At 42.7% G+C, this 17,132-nt stretch overlaps 1 protein-coding gene across 1 annotated transcript in view; it reads left to right on the top strand.

Annotated features, from left to right (window-relative positions):
* The window catches only part of LOC137413362 (5-hydroxytryptamine receptor 3B-like), a 28,724-nt gene extending 12,802 nt beyond the window's left edge, over positions 1-15,922 (top strand). Inside the window, exons 5-10 of the mRNA XM_078766040.1 lie at positions 139-281; positions 965-1,024; positions 6,156-6,286; positions 6,596-6,640; positions 11,801-11,907; positions 15,514-15,922. Coding sequence (XP_078622166.1) covers positions 188-281; positions 965-1,024; positions 6,156-6,286; positions 6,596-6,640; positions 11,801-11,907; positions 15,514-15,583 — 507 coding nt within the window. The 5' untranslated portion in view covers positions 139-187 and the 3' untranslated portion in view covers positions 15,584-15,922. The remainder of the gene's footprint in view (positions 1-138; positions 282-964; positions 1,025-6,155; positions 6,287-6,595; positions 6,641-11,800; positions 11,908-15,513) is intronic.
* Positions 15,923-17,132: the final 1,210 nt, after the last annotated feature.

Genomic DNA, 17,132 nt, shown 5'->3' with positions numbered 1-17,132 from the left:
TTAACAATGTAGACTGGAAACTGAATACCTGTGCATGTGTAAGCATCTGCCGTTTTATGAGAGTGTTACAGCTCATTGTTGTATGTGAGAGAGAGAACCAGCTTCCAGGTTTCCACCTTGTCCACCATCCCTCCAAAGCACATTGAATGTAAAAAGATGAAGATGTGCCAAGAAGTGCACCGGGAGCATGTACCTGAAACTGGACCTGTTTCAAGTACACCTGCATAATAACGACATTCAAGATTCTGGCAGAAGAGGAGCAGCCGTCTCTTTCCCAAGGGGTACAATGTCTCTCGAGAGTGTGTGTGTGTGTGTGTGTGTGTGTGTGTGTGTGTGTGTGTGTGTGTGTGTGTGTGTGTGTGTGTGTGTGTGTGTGTGTGTGTGTGTGTGTGTGTGTGTGTGAGATTATATATACACCACCAATACATACATATACACATGCATGCACATATACATGCACATACATACATACATACATACATACATACATAAACACGCACACAAACATCTCGTTTTTTCATTTCTGTTCCTCACAATTCTCTCTTATTCACAGACACACACATACATACATACATGCACACACACACACACACACACACACACACACACACACACACACACACACACACACATACATACATACATACATACATACATACATACATACACACACACATATATATACACACACACACACATAAACACACACACACATATACACACACACATATATCTATACCATTACCCAGCATAAGGCCAATATTGCACAAGTAAGTATGGCATCAATGTATTTGTATTGCCTCCGGAAAATCCGCTGGTTGTAGTTGTGTGACCTTGCTCCGTGCCACGTTGTGTTGTGTTGATTTAGTAATCCGTGCCACGTTTGATCTGTTATTTAAATGGATCTCGGGCCACCAAACGCCGGATATAAACTGTCACACCTTTGAATCTGCATTGACCCCAGGACGTGCTGCTATGGTGTGGAGCTCGGCAATCTGGATCTTCGCTTTCTTGCTGATTACAGGTACGGACAAATTGTGCATGAATGTGTCATAAATGTCATAAACTTCTTGGGATTACATTTGATGGCAATTTCCTTGATATACTAAATATAGATAAGATTGAAATGCAACATCTCTCAAATTTTATGACGTTGAGATAGACGGCTGACTTAAGATCCTCGGGTCTTGAGTTGAAGCCTCTGTCGAGCCGTTGAACTAACACCAGGTGTGTCGACTCAGCCTGTCATCCTTCCGAGGTCGGCAAAATGAGTACCAGCTAGCTGGGAAGGAGGCATTGCATCAGCGAAACGGCAGCGCCCCCAGAAAATGATGCAGCCAAGCAGCCACAGGATGCAGACGAATAATTAAAATAAATAAGATTATATTTGAGACTAGAAAGGCACTCGGTAGAGAGCTTACCTCCACCAGGCTGAACAATTTATGGTTTGTATCCCACTGAATGGCCGGATCTGGATTCGGACCCGAATCAAAATCGAATCGGCTTGTTCTTGTCACCTGACCAACTCGTCCACCAAGTTTATTCTTAACTCGCCCATAACTTTTAAAAATATCATGTTATATATCGCTTTTCATCTGATCTCTCAATGGTGAAGAATCGCTTAAAAATTTAACGATTCTCGTATTTGAATCCATATTTATATCTTCGCCAAAATCTAATCGATTCTTTCTTGTCACACAGACACACACACAACTTGTTCACCAAGTTTCGTCCAAATCAGTCCACAACTTTTTGAGATATCCTGCTATGTATCGTTTTTGGCCCTATCTCCCAATGGTGATGAATCGCTTAAGAAATTTTACGAGCCGGATCCGGATCTGGATCTTCACCAAAATAGAATCGATTCTTCCTTGTCACACACACAACCGGTTCACCAATTTCGTCCAACTCCGTCCATAACTTTTTGAGATATCCTGCTATGTATCGTTTTTGGCCTGATCTCCCAATGGTGAAGAATCACATAAAAATATTTAAATCTCGTATCAGGATATTCGTACTCGAATTTTCACCAAAATCTAACCAATTCGTCCTTGTCACACACCCAACCTCTCCACCAAGTTTCATCTTTTATGTTATCTCTTGTGAGTTATGAAAAAACTGGTAGGTGGATGAGTTGGTTCGGGGACAAGAAGAAGGCGATTCCATTTTGGTTCAGGCCCAGATCCAGATGCAGCCTATCAGTGGGATACAAAACGTTAACAGTTCATCCTGACAGGGGTATGCACTCCACCCTGGGCTGCTCTAGCTTCCTGTTAGTTTATCCCTTGCTGCCTAAGCCCATTTGTTGCCCCGATACCCCACTGGTAGTTCAACCTTGCTCTTCCACGACACTTGTTTTTGTCGAGAAAAACAATTTAGCAACAGCTCTCAATTCTTAAGAAGTCTTAAGACTTAAGAAGATTCTTAATTAATTAAATCCTTAAGGAAACTTCCAAACGAAACATATTTCACCTTGTCTATATATATGAAAATATATCACCTTCTCACATGGACATTTTCATCAATATATGAACCTCTATGTTTACCCGATGCTTTCAGCCATGACCACCAGAAAAAAAGCAACAATTAACATTGTAATGCAAATCAGTACCCAAAATGGATCTAACCTTTTCATGATCTTTCATATGACACATAACTTTAACAACACAATAATCCAGCATGATCCCAATGCTGAACACTTGGAAAAAGGAAGGCTGCGTTTTCCTGGTGTTTATGTTCTGCCCCATTAGCATCAAAATCACATTTCTCAAAACGCACAAGGAGCAAGTGAGGTCAAGTCCACAAATATTTTTGAATGGCATCTGCGGATGTGCTTTGTTGATTGTATATGGTCGGGATCATGATTTTCATTGAGGTTTGTGTGCACACGTGATCATATCCTGAGTCGCTCTCAAACTATTGATTCTTTGACAGTCAAGCAATGTTTGAACAGTTGTGCTATGACAGTCCAGGTGTTGTCATAATCCAGGGTCACAGTCGGATTGTTTGCAGACCATCTTTCATTTAGTTCAGGGCAAAACGCACAATGGAGGCCCTCTATATTTTTTATTCAAGAATTAAAGACGACCATTCAAGAGATAGGAATCACAGTAAAATTGTTTGCATACCGGTTATCAAAATGTCTCATGGGAATCCGAGCGGAAAATATTCCATTATGAGAAGTTATAAGTTTAAAGGTCTTTAAGAGATTTACAGTGCATTCAGAAAGTATTCAGACCCCTTAACTTTTTCACATTTTGTTATGTTGCAGCCTTATGCTGCAATCATTTAAATTCATTTTTTCCGTCATCAATCTACACTCAATACCCCATAATGACAAAGAGAAAACAGGATTTTAGAAAGTTTTGCAAATTTATTAATAAGAAAAAACTGAAATATCACATTGACATAAGTATTCATACCCTTTGCTATGACACTTGAAATTTAGCTCAGGTGCCTCCCATTTCTCACGATCATCTTTGAGATGTTTCTACACCTTGAATGGAGTCCACCTGTGGTAAATTCAATTGATTGTACATGGTTTGGAAAGGCACACACCTGTCTATATAAGGTCTCACAGCTGACAATGCATATCAGAGCAAAAACCAAGCCATGAGGTCGAAGGAACTGCCTGCAAAGCTCAGAGACAGGATTGTGTCGAGGCACAGATCTGGGAGGCCTACAAAAAAATCTCTGCTGCATTGAACATTCCCAAGAACACAGTGGCCTCCATAATTCTTAAATGGAAGAAGTTTGGAACAACCAGGACTCTTCCTAGAGCTGGCCGCCCGGCCAAACTGAGCAATCGGGGGAGAAGGGCCTTGGTAAGAGAGGTGACCAAGAACCGGATGGTCACTGGCTGAGCTCCTGAGATCCTGTGTGGGGATGGGAGAAACTTCCAGAAGGACAACCATCACTGCAACACTCCACCGATCTGGGCTATATGGCAGAGTGGCCAGACGGAAGCCAAACAGTTCAATCTTGGTTTCATCAGACCACAGAATATTGTTTCTCACAGTCTGAGAGTCCTTTAGGTGCTTTTTTGCAAACTCCAAGCGGGCTTTCATGTGTCTTTCACTGAGGAGATGCTTCCGTCTGGTAATAGAGGTAATAACTAAGAGGTAATAATAAGAGGTAAGAGGTAATAACTTTTACTTCAGAGGTAATAATCAAGAGAACGAATGAACGGGGGAGGGGCGGGGGGGTGGGTGGGGGAGTGGAAGGTTTTAGACTGGCCAAGCCATTCTCCTGATGTAAATTCTATGGAACGTGCATTTCACTTGCTGAAGAGGAGACCCCTCTCAAAGCAACAACTGAAAATGGCTGCAGTAAAGGCTTGGCAAAGCATTGTTTAGGAAGATACCAAGAGTTTGGCAACATCGATGGGTCACAGGCTCGATACCAAACACTAACTATTATACTACTTTAATTTACTTTAAGTTCATCTGTTCCAATACTTAGTTATGCTTACCTAAAATGGGGGGAGGGTGGGGGGGGGAGCTGAACATAAAAAGTGCTGTTTGAGGGCAGGGGGGCTGAACATAAAAAGTGCTATTGTTCTACAATGCTAAAACACGTACAAAGTGCCGAAAACACTATAGGAAGTCGACACTCCCTTTCAAAATTTTCACCTTTTGTTGCCTTATCACTTGGAATTAAAATGCATTAAATCAGACTTTTCCTCCTTTATTTTCACATCGTAACGCACAACTTCCAAGTAAAAAACAAATTCTACAAATTTCAGACAATTAATAAAAAATACAAAACTAGAATATCTTGGATAAGTGTTCACCCCCCTTATAATAGCAATTGTAAATTATCTCAGGTGTAACCAATCACCTTCAAAATCACACACCAAGGTAATTGGCCTCCACCTGTGTTAAATTGTAGTGATTCTGATTATTACAGAATTTAATCAGTTGTTGCTGTAGGTTTCCTCTGCTGGGTAATACATTCACAGCAAAGACTCAACCATGAGCACCAAGGAGCTTTTGAAAGACCTCCAGGATAAAGTTGTGGAAAGGCACAGATCAGGGGATGGGTATAAAAATAATTCAAAGGTCTTGAATATCCCTTGGAGCGCAGTCAAGACAATCATTAAGAAGTGGAAGGTGTATGGTACCACGAAGACCCTGCAGAGATCAGGCCATCCCTCCCAACTGGATGACCAAGCAAGGAGGAGACTGATCACAGAGGCCACCAAGAGGCTAGTAGCAACTTTGAAAGATCTACAGGCCTTTATGGCAAAGACTAGTCACTGTGTGCATGTGACAACAATATCCCAAGCACTTCACAAGTCTGGCCTGCATGGTAGGGTGGCAAGAAGGAAGCCATTACTCAAAAAAGCTCACCTTGAGTCCCGTTTGAGGTATGCAAAAAACCACTCTGGAACTTCTGAAGCCTAATAGCAAAAAGTTTTGTGGTCTGACGAAACCAAGATGGAACTTTTTGGCCGAAATGCAAAACATTACATTTGGTGCAAACCCAACACAGCACATCACCCAAAGAACACCATCCCTACTGTAAAGCATAGTCATGGCAGCATCATGTTATGGGGATGTTTCTCATCCGCAGGGACTGGATGGATGGAGCAAATGGAGCAAATGGATGGAGCAAAATACAGAAGAATCCTCGAGGAAAACAAGCTTCCCTCTGCAAGAAAGCTTAAATTGGGATGGAAGTTTACCTTTCAGCATGACGATGACCCAAAGCACACATCCAATGCCACACTGTAGTGGCTAATGAACAAAAACATAAATGTCCTTGAGTGGCCCAGTCAGAGCCCTGGCCAAACATAAAGACCAGTGCTTAAGTGATAAACATAAAGACCAGTAAAAAGTTGATCTGCATGCAGACTGTGTGGTCTGCAGCCCTTAGCCCTTTGATTGTAAAGCTGTTAAGCTTCCCTCCAAACTGGTGAGATCTTTCTTTTTGTAAATGTATGAACAATATTTATCAACCATTTGAGAACACCTTAATCATGTCATAATCCTGTATGTACCATCAACGATGAACTATATGAAGTCTAAAGTATGGTAAAACGATTGTAAAGTTTAATTTGTATATCTATGCCAGTATCATCTGAGCACTATGTGAACTATCACCCTGATGTATATGTGTGCAACAAACAGTGTGCCCATCCCTGGATGCCGAAGCAATGGGTACCACCCTGGAGAGATTGATTGAGCACCTGATGTCCAATTACAAGAAGAATGTGATTCCTGCTCCAGAAAATGAATCGTTGAGGATCAATTTAACCGTCGCACTTTGGGACGTCACAAACGCTGTACGTGAGTCTTCTCAGAAGCCAGCTGTTTGTGCATTTTTGTTGGTATTGTTGTTTTAACATAATGTCCTCTTTTTGATTTACAGTAGTTGGACCTGCTTGGTCTGGCATGTCCATCTAAAACAATTTTTTTTAGATTTGGCTACATTGTCATGCCTTGCGCTGGCAGGATGGCATTTGCTTTACTACTCTTTGGTATTCGCCATTCAAGATTCCCATCAATGTGCTGTTATCCATATTAAGCTAATATAATCAATTTGTTACAGGTTATGCTCCTCATAACGATATGCCATATTTTCTTTGTTTCAGGAACTGAAGTATCAGAGAATTGGGGTTGTTTTCCATCTCCTCCAGGTGAGTTTGTTTAATTCTTTCACGATGCCATCATGTTTCTGTTTTTTTATTGAGACTTATCGAGCCGTTCTCCCATAAAACGTAGGCCGTAAGTTTTATTACTTACGGCCTTAACTTAACTGTTTATTACTTACGGCCTTAAACTTAAACTATTAAGTTTTAGGAAGTAATTTTGGGAGAGGAAATGCAACATGTGAGCCGGGTTATTTATCAGCAATGGCACTGAGTGCAACCATTTTCACGCAAAAAGCCACTGAGTGTGATCACTCTTTTTCGATTGAAAACACGAATGTGTTTTAATTGCAAAATTTACAAAGCCCTTTTAAATGGTGTGTAAAAACTGCGTTTATGTGACTATTTTAGAGATTTGAGTACATGTAGGTGAGCACAAGTACATCTTTGGGAACAGGAGTGGCTAACTTGGACATACGTATTCAACGTTCAAGGTATAAAGAAACCTATGGTTAAATTAGACATAAAGATGTGATTAGGCCAAAAAGCCTGTGCAATCCTGCTACCACTCATATACCCCTCTGTAGGTAACTGTTCAATTTGATTTAGATTAGACAACTTTGCTGAAATGTGCCGAAGGACAGCCGCTCGTCGAGCCTGTGCTCTTGAGGTGCTTTGCGAATGTTATCTTGAAAAACAATTTCCTGAGAGACAACCATGTTTGGGTGAAAACACATTTCACCCAAACAAACACATTTCACATTTCCGGGTGAAATGAGACAACCATGTTTCAATATCATTATGTTAGGGGTTGGGTGAGGTAGTAGATAGAGCTTTTAACTGCAGAGTGTCACAAACCAGCCAAATGTATTGTGGCGGACGTCGTCTCCAGATACGTCCAAGTAAAGGGGATGGAACGTTTTAAAGAACCACAATAGTCAGTAGCCCAGAACTTCCAGTGGGATCCTTCGCCCATTGTTGTGTTACCTTTCAAAGAAGACCGGAAACGAGCGAGTACCATGCCAGCAATCATGCAGCAGATCTTAATTAGTTGGCTGAGCGGGACCAGTTGTTGCATACCCGCTTCTAGTGATCGATGAGCCCAATTAAATTTGTCCAATCACCCACAGCTACCCTACATCACCATCAAAATAGCCAGAATAAATCGGGACACGACATGGTTTCAAGCATGTATTATAACAAGACGCGTATTTACAAGACGCGTATTATAACAAGACGCGTATAACAAGACGCGTAAATGCGTATTTACAAAACAGATTTCACAAGCAAGTATATACAGGAAAATTCACAAGCACACATACATTCCCCTTATCCCCTAATGACCCACGCCCTCGGATCCTTGTCAGTCACTTATTGGTTCATGAGTTATCAAACAGAGTGTCCACTATATTCGTCATGGGTGTGTGTCTGTGTGTCTGTCTGTCCGCAGCATAACTACCCGATGATATCATCCGATCTTGATGAAACTTGGGTGGGAGGTTGATATCATGATCTCGTTGTGTCCTGCCTAGAGTGGGCGTATTGCGCCCATTGTGGGCGGAGCCACGCCCGAAAAAGATGTCTTTTTAGGGGGTAATCGAGTTCAAGCTACATCTTCTCTGAGGGAGTTGGTGGAATCTGACAGGGGTTTCGGTATTTGGTTAGGCCAATGTCATGTGTCTAGCCCCACGGAGCTCAATTTTTCATTTTTGCCCCAAGGTCAAGGTCACAAGGTCACTAAATTTTGAAAAGTCTATTTTTGATGGTTTTATTACATTGTTCGCTTCCTGATAGGGTGAATTGTCATACATGATCTTATATTATCACATACATCATGAAATAAAAGTTTTCCAACAAATTTCAGAATCTCCGACGTTTGACCTTTGAATGTCACAAAGGTCAAATTTTCAAAGTTGTGGGAATCGAACCAAATTTTCGGTATTGTGTAGCTAAATAACCTCATAACGCAGTGCATTGGGGCCCTTTGTAAATAGGCATGTACACTGCATGTCGAGGGCCGACACCTGCTATGTGGGCCCCCAACCCCCCAGTCCGGGCCTGTTTCGGTTATAGTCCGTCCTTTGTCATTGAATACCGCTCGCTCGTGAACCATCGTCGTCTCCTGACTTGTCGACTTTACATTAACATGGCGCCAAACATGCATCCAGTGGGAAAATAAAGAACAGTGAGAGTAAGGTGAGGGGAGAGAAGAGAAAGAAGAAGATGGGGTTGTGTGCCATGCCCCTGCACACCTTGCACTAGCAGTGTTGAGCTAGGGCTGCCCAATGGTTCTGTCTCAGATGGTCTCATTCCCGGAACCCTCTCGCTCCACTCTGGAGCCCTCCTCCACGCCACCAATGTGCCACTGTCTCTATGCGCCCAGCGATGGACCGTCCGCGGCACAAACTCGATGCTGGTGTTTGACGGGAAATTCTGGAGGTGGGCAAGGTGAAGTGCGGCTAGTGATGCAACCAAACGGCATGAGTGTAACGACTGGGACTCAATGTGAAGGTGCACAAGGGCGAGAGGTTTAGGATGTGTATGTGTGAATGATGAAGAAAGGTGCGAGAATGAAAGGAAAGGTGAATAAAAGAATGAAAGGTGGTAAAGGAGAAGAGCAAGAACTAGAAAGCAAGTGAAAGGGAAGATAGAGAGAAAACCCATGAAGAAGCCGCAATAATTTCTCAGACTCAATAAACTCTTCAAGACAGTGTGTGTGTGAAAAGAAGCTCTTGTGTGCCCGGGCGTCCTACCTTTTATGGGATTTTCCTCGCTCAGGCTCCCACCATGTCGATGGGATGAGTCGTGGTGGGTGGGGGCCTCCCTTCTCACCTGATTGGCATGTCAAAGCCCTGACCTCTGGTGGCATCTTGGGATTGGTCCCAATTTTTGGTGCGCTGTCCAGCTTAATTATGATGGATGGAGCCATAGCCATATTAATTATGATTGGAGGCCGATGGTCTAGACCCGATACTCACCAAACTGGTTAGAGGCTGTTTTTACGCTTGTGAGAAGGGTTGGAAGCAGAGGGCACGACCTAAGCGCTGTTTTCAGTGGAGAAAGTGTTTGTGTGCTGTAAGATATTAAAATGGCTGTAGCAAAAAAAAAAAATGTAAAATAGAAAAACAACAGATATGGGACTTCCAACGGCACACTCGCAACACATATCTACTTACATGAATACAGTATGGTACATTTAAAAGCTAAACAGGATACTATGACATAACTAGGTCCATTCTATGTGGGGATGTTTGTCTCTCCCTGTGGTCCAAAACCGCAACAGTATATGTAGATTCTGTTAGTTCTGAGAATGAGCGATTTGGTAAAGTTGATCTGCATGCAGACTCATACACTCACACATGCACACAGACACTCGCTCATTAATACAGAACGATTACAATATCCCTGGTGTTGGGCTAGTGGCTAGGGTGCCGGCTAAGGATCCTAGGATCCTGGGTTCGAATCCCGGTCAATCGCTGAATTAACGCCAGGGGGGTTGACTCAGCCTGTCATCCTTCCGAGGTCGGCAAATTGAGTACCAGTTCACTGGTAATTCCCTGCTTGTCGTTAAAGGCGGCAAAAAGGGTTGGCGTCAGGAAGGGCATCCGGCCGTAAAACATTGCTTCAAAAAGGGGACCGAAAAACAACAACAACCACAGTTCCCGAAAAAGGCCAACCCCCGCTTGCGGGGAAAAATGGCCTCTAAAGGTGGTTTTTTTTTGTTTGTTTTTTATTACAATAGCTTCTCCCATATATTGGGGAAGGGACGAGACGAGACACACGCAAAGCTACATATGGGTCCACCTCTGGAGGAAATAGGCTTTTTCCTCGTGTCGCATCTGTAATACTTATTTTACTCTCACTTATCATACATCTCACTTACCATACCCATACATCTTACCATACTTGCCATACATACGAAGGACGGGAACAGTGGTGAGTTTGAGGTGAAGGTGGGAGTGCATCAGGGGTCGGTACTAAGTCCACAACTATTTGTAGCTGTGATGGAGGTGCTGGCTCGGAACGTAAAGGAGGGTTTGCCGTGGGAGTTGTTGTATGCAGATGATTTGGTGTTGATTGCAGAAAGTATGGATGGACTGAAGGAGAAGATGAACAAGTGGAAGGAATGTATGGAGACAAAAGGTCTGAAGGTGAATATCAGAAAGACGAAGGTGATGGCAAGTGGTAAAGCATGTGGTGAGGTGGAAAGAACTGGGAAGTGGCCGTGTGCTGTGTGCAGGAAGGGTGTCGGAGTGAACTCCATTCAATGTACAATGTGCCCTGAGTGGGTTCATCAAAAATGTAGTGGTTTGAGAGGGTCATTAACCAGTGTGGCAGCTACATTCAAGTGTAAGGTGTGCACAGAGGGAGCTGCAGGTGGAGGAAATGTTGAGTTGGATCTTGGAGATGGCATGAAGCTGGAAAGTGTGAAAACATTTTGCTACCTAGGAGACATGCTGAATGGAGAAGGTGGATCAGACTCGGCAACGGTTGCTCGAGTGAGATGTGCATGGAAGAAGTTTCGGGAACTGAGTGTAGTGCTGACGAGGAGGGGAGTGTCATTGAAGCTGAAGGGAAAGGTGTATGCTGCATGTGTGAGAAGTTTTATGATTTATGGGAGCGAGACATGGGTAATGAAGTAGAGCAGCAACGAAGGCTGGAGAGGGTGGAAATGCGAATGGTTCGGTGGATGTGTGGAGTATCGTTGAGAGAGAGGAAGACAAATGATGAATTGCGAAAGATGATGGGAATAGAGCCTGTGATGGATACTGTGAAGAGAAACAGGTTGAGATGGTTTGGTCATATGTTGAGGAAGGATGAAATTGACTGGTTGAGAAGAGTGATGGAAATGAATGTAGAAGGAAGTAGAGGACGGGGAAGACCGATAAAGACTTTGCTAAAGATGGTGGACGAAGAAATGCGGGCAAGGGGGTTAAACAAGGAGAGATGCAGAAAATAGGGCAAAATGGAGAAGATTGTCATGAGGACCGCAAGGCTAACCCCCGCTCTAGCAGGGAAAATGGCCTTAAAATGCATGTTGTTGTTGTTGTTACCATACATCCAAGTTGTTCAGAATCTGAATTCAGGTAAAAAAAAAACATGATAATGTACTGTACTCCTCTGCCAGCTTTTTGTGCCCATTTTTTATTTGTGTGAGGAGGGCTTACATGTACAAAGATTCTCACTTTTGTCCTTTGCCGTTCTAAGCAATGGAATGACCCACGACTGTCTTGGAATCAAGGGGTGTTTGGTCTTGACGGGATTGCTCTGCCTATCTCTGACCTGTGGATTCCAGACCTCCTCATAACTGAGAAGTACGTGTGTGTTTCCTTTATGAACAGAATGTTATGTTGCCAGGTACAAATTCTGTGAATGCAACCAGTACGGTCGCTACAATTGCTGCTCATTGGACCGTGTTTCTCTGCTATAGTAGTACCTTTAAGATTGTTGTGGGCACTTAAACGGTTATGGTGATTTACAATTTGTCCAACACATTTCATGACAACTTCAACAAAGAAAACCAAAATTTTCACTTTTATCTTATCTTGTGTTCTTATATCCTTTATCTTATACTATAATAAATAGGGGTTGTGTGGCTGTCGCTATGTCGCCTTTCTTCACTCTTCGATTGGTCGCAGCACTGATGAATTGTGTCTTTTTGCATCTAGGTGGTGTGGCATCTTTATCACACGCTTTACTCGCATCATGACTCATTGTATTCTTCTAAATTCTTCCATCTTCGACAGCAGTGATTAGAATATTGGTGATTACTCTATTGATCGCCGTGCTATCCTTTTTCGCCAGCCAGCAACGGTACCTCTAGGACTAGATGGTGCTGCATCTTTATCACACGCTTCCCACACCTCATGCCTCATCATATTCACCTCGATTCTTCCATCGTTGCCAGTGGTGATTACAATATTGATTACAAATCATCTTCCTTTATGTTATGTTGGAGATGAAATAGGATTTCATAGTTTATCGTGCTGCCAAATAAATCCACCCCTGAATGAAATAGGCCTAAATATATTTTTTGGCATATTTCCTCCAGAGGATGCTTTGGGTCTGGGAATTTGGCAGTTCAAACAATGGCAGAGTCATAACAAAGACTTTTTTTATACAGGGGCAAGACACATGAAAGAGTAAGTACACTGAACTAATCAGGATGTAACAGGACAAAATTAACAGGAGAGAAAGGGGGATACCATCAGCACAGTTGAAGTACAAGATAGAGGGAGACTTGGACAAAGAATAGGGGGGGGGCAGGAAAGGATCCATGGGGTGGACAAGATTGATACCGTAAAATGGGGTGAATAGGGACAGCAAGGTGAATAGGGACACAAACTGAAAAAAGTTCAGAAACTTTTTTCGCTGAAAATTGATAACCATGCTGATTTGTTGATATTTGGGTTGAAAGTGTTTTTTCCTCTCTGGTCTTTTCGATTACTGGTCATTTGGTCATTTTCGAAATGGTCATTTGGTCATTTCGAAATGGTCATTTCAAATGGTCAAAAACCAGAAAAATCTGGTCATTTTCGAAATTTTCGATTTCGATAACCTCTTTCCTCTGGTCTGGCCGCCCAAAAAAATTCCTCTCTGGTCGTAGTCAACGTGTGGCCCTGAATGGGTTTCTCTCATCTCCTCTTCCTGTTCAGGCTGGAGTTCCCCAAGGTAGTGTTCTGGGCCCTGTGCTTTTTCTGGTCTTCATCAATGATCTCTCTGACTCTCTTGAAAATCCTCTCTATCTCTTTGCTGACGACTCTACTCTCTGTCGCTCCATTCCTCATCCCTCAGATCGGCAGTCTGCAGCCTCCTCACTCTCTGCAGACCTGGACAAAATCACAGACTGGTCAAACAAGTGGAACATGTCTTTCAATCCTGACAAATCTCACACTCTTACAATGTCTCTCCGAAAGGACCGACTGGACAACCCTCCCATCTACATTCTCAACAATCCTCTCCAAGAAGTTCTGTCGCTCAAGCTTTTGGGTCTCACTATCTGCCATGATCTTTCTTGGGAAAACCACATTTCCAAGCTGGCCTCCAAAGCCAGTCGCCGACTGGGCATCCTCCGTCGTGCGAAGTCCTTCCTTGGCACACCTGAGCTCCTCACCACATACAAGGCTTTCATCCGCAGCTCAATGGAATACTGTTCCCCCCTCTGGGCTGGTGCTCCTGCCTCACACCTTGCTCGACTTCACGCTGTTGAGGCCAAAGCTTTCAGAGTCATTGGAATCTCCTGCGATGTAGTCAACACCGAGGGCCTTTCACTCACTCACCGCAGGCAGGTTGGTGGTCTTTCTGTCTTCTACCGACTCCTCTCCGGCCTTGCTCCCCCAGCTCTCTCTGTGCTCTGTCCCCCCAATATTCCTTCAGGTCGCACAAGATATGCCTGCAACCCTCTTATGGTTAAACTGCCAAAGTCTAGGCTCTCTGCTCACCTTCACTCTTTCATTCCCCTTTTCTCCCGCCTCTGGAACAAACTCCCCCACTCCCTTCAATCCCACTCCTCCCTCCAGGTCTTTAAAACAGCTGTTCACCACCATCTCTTATCTTCCCCCATCGAAAACCTTGATCTTTTCTACCCCCGGTAATTCACCCCAGAGTCCTTGCAGTGTTCATATGTTTTATTCCTCTCCCACCTCCCCCCAAGTCCTCCCGATGTCCCTGCTCTCAAATGTTGTGTTTGTGTCCTTCCCCCTCTTCCCCCTCTCTTTTGTGTCCTTCCCCCTCTCTCCCCATCTTGTCCTCCGCTCCCCTTGTTTTTTGTGTTTTGTGTGTCGGTTTGTCTTTTTGTGTGATTAATGTTAGCTCTTTCACGAGCCTCGATCTTGTATACAAAAAAAAAAAAAAAAAAAAAAAAAAGTGTTCTCTTGTTTTAAAAAAAAAGCAACTTATAGTCCCTATTAACCCCATATATGGGTTAAATAGGAATAAATAGGATTTTTATGGCTGTCCCTATCCACCCCGTTTTACGGGTGAATAGGGACAGTCACTAATACAAAAAAATAATAATCAAGAAATAGGGACAGTTTGGAGAAGCTTTTTATCCCATGTTTTTTTCATTGGCACCGTGGTTTATATTATGGGTGCATATTATGTGCATCCATCTCAGCTATCAATTTAGCAATAAGTTGGAAACTCAGGATTGTTTCTTGATTGTTTCAGGATTGTTACTAGTACCCACCTTGTTTGAAATTCCAACTTCTTTCCTGGAAGTCCTGGCAGTGTCCATATGTTTTATACCTCTCCCACCCCCCCTACCCATGCCCCCCCCCCCCCCAAAGCCCTCTCCCTCCCACAGATCTCTCGATGTCTCTCGGTCCCTGCTCTCAAATGTTGTGTTTGTGTCCTTCCCCCTCTCTCCCCATCTTGTCTACCGCTCCCGATGCTATATGTATTATGTGTCAGTTTGTCTTTCTGTGTGATTAATGTTAGCTCTTTCACGAGCCTCGATCTTGTATACAAAAAAAACCAATTTATAGCTAAATTCACCTTGCTCGTGTGGAAGCAAAATTAATTTGCGTACGTAATTCGTGTAAATCAAGTGGATTTGCCTGAGCCTCGACCTTGCCATTGCAAACACTTAAACTTAATGAATACATATATTAATCAGTGTTAACTGCATTCTATGGAAATATAACAATTCTTTAGGCTCGCGTTGGAGGCAGGCATTCAGCTTGAACTGTGATGCCAGCTAGTTTTATAGCCGCGTAGCCAAGTAAGCTTGATTAGAGAATAGGAAGGATATAGTCGCTTGTCAGCTTGATATTGTATAAATAGTATACTTTTTATGTGATACGACTTTTCGTACGATACCTATATACACATATATATTAAAAAGATTTAAAATATAGAACTTGTAACAATGATGTGTGACACTCACTGATTTGAACTTTTGCAACCTTGTTTTTTTGCAGCAGGAAGATTGAGAAGCAAAGCAGATTTCTTCAGGCACGCGACAGCATGTTTTATCTCAAGGAGCAGTAGGCTCTGTTTATTTTGTAAGATGTTTGAATCTGTTTTCTCATGACTTGACATTTTTGGCCGAGAGAGGTGAAGATAACGAGGGAAAAGCTGATCCAAGAAATGGAAGAATCACGCAATGCTTATCTCTTTGAACCTTATTTGACCTTTCCTTTCATCTCTGACCATAAATAGCCGTACTGCAGCAAGATTGGGGAGGCACTTGGTTCATTTTGTATGCTTGAATGTGGAGTACTGACCCAACATGGTGATTTGATTTTATTCGTGTATGTGTTACTCTGTTGATTATCAGTGAATTGAGGACTCCCATGTGTCATTAAAATCAGCTATTGTCTTCTGAAACGAGGTTGGACCTTAATTATTGAGTCTTGTCAAATCATTCAAGGCTAAATTAATTTTTTTAAATCCCTATTACTATTCAAGTTTAGGTTTGGGAGACATCAGAAACACTTCCTGAATTTGTGTGAAGACTGTCCAGAAATGAGCGATCTATTCATGGCGTACACGGGAAAAGGGGGAGAGGTATGGAGGGGGTCAAGGTGGGCCCATTGGTGCATTGGACCAATTTTTCATTGGTCTAATCAATGTGCTTGGGCCATGGCAGGTGGGGGGGATTATACTGTTCGATATTATTATTCACAAATGATACTACTATTATTATTGTTGTTTTCATTATTATTATTAATTAATATATGCTTAGTTACAATGTTATCATTATTTTTGTTATTTATTTTGTAATAATAATGCCATGCCGTGTAAGGACCTATTAAGCTGCTCTATACACCTTAACGTGGTGTGCTGTTCAAAACATGGGAATTCTTCCTGATTGCTTGTAATTCATGAGCCTAATCAACTCAGGAGATCATCTCGATCATTTTGGTGTATCACACTTGACATCAGAAAGCTCCAGTAGAACTCCACAAAAACATGCCTCTCACACACACACACACACACACACACACACACACACACACACACACACACACACACACAACTTGTCCATTTATAGGAGATATACATGGTGCAAAGAGGGAGAAATTTGGGGATGTGGCGAGACAAGATTGTGGACATACAATGAATGTATTTTTTAAAATGAATGATCGTTTTAAGGCCCTGTTTTCTATGCTACAGCAGGGGTTAGCCTTGCGGACTCCATGACCTCATGGTTCCCTTTTTGAGGCAATGTTTTTATGGCCGGATGCCCTTCCTGACGCCAACCCTTAGTCGCCTCTTACGATGCGCAGGGATACGGTGTACCTATTCTAAATCGGGGTACATGCCAGGATCATTCATCCCAGCAGGCTGGTACTCAATTTGCCGACCTCGGAAGGATGACAGGCTGAGTCAACCCCCCTGGCGTTAATTCAGCGATCGACCGGGATTCAAACTCAGGATCCTATGATCCCAAGCCGGCACCCTAACCGCTAAGTGGACATACAATTAATGTATCAACATTTTTGTAATATTCTACCTGGATTATTTTTCTAATTTTGAGTGTTTATTTCATTCAAATGCCGATGTTGGTATTTAAAAAGGTACAAAGTTTATATTA

The sequence above is a fragment of the Myxine glutinosa genome, chromosome 12 (assembly GCF_964187855.1).
Source record: "Myxine glutinosa chromosome 12, kmMyxGlut1.1, whole genome shotgun sequence".
In the NCBI taxonomy this organism is placed as follows: Eukaryota; Metazoa; Chordata; class Myxini; order Myxiniformes; family Myxinidae; genus Myxine; species Myxine glutinosa.
Note: the sequence above shows the minus strand (reverse complement) of the source record. Positions and strands in the feature narration are given on the sequence as shown.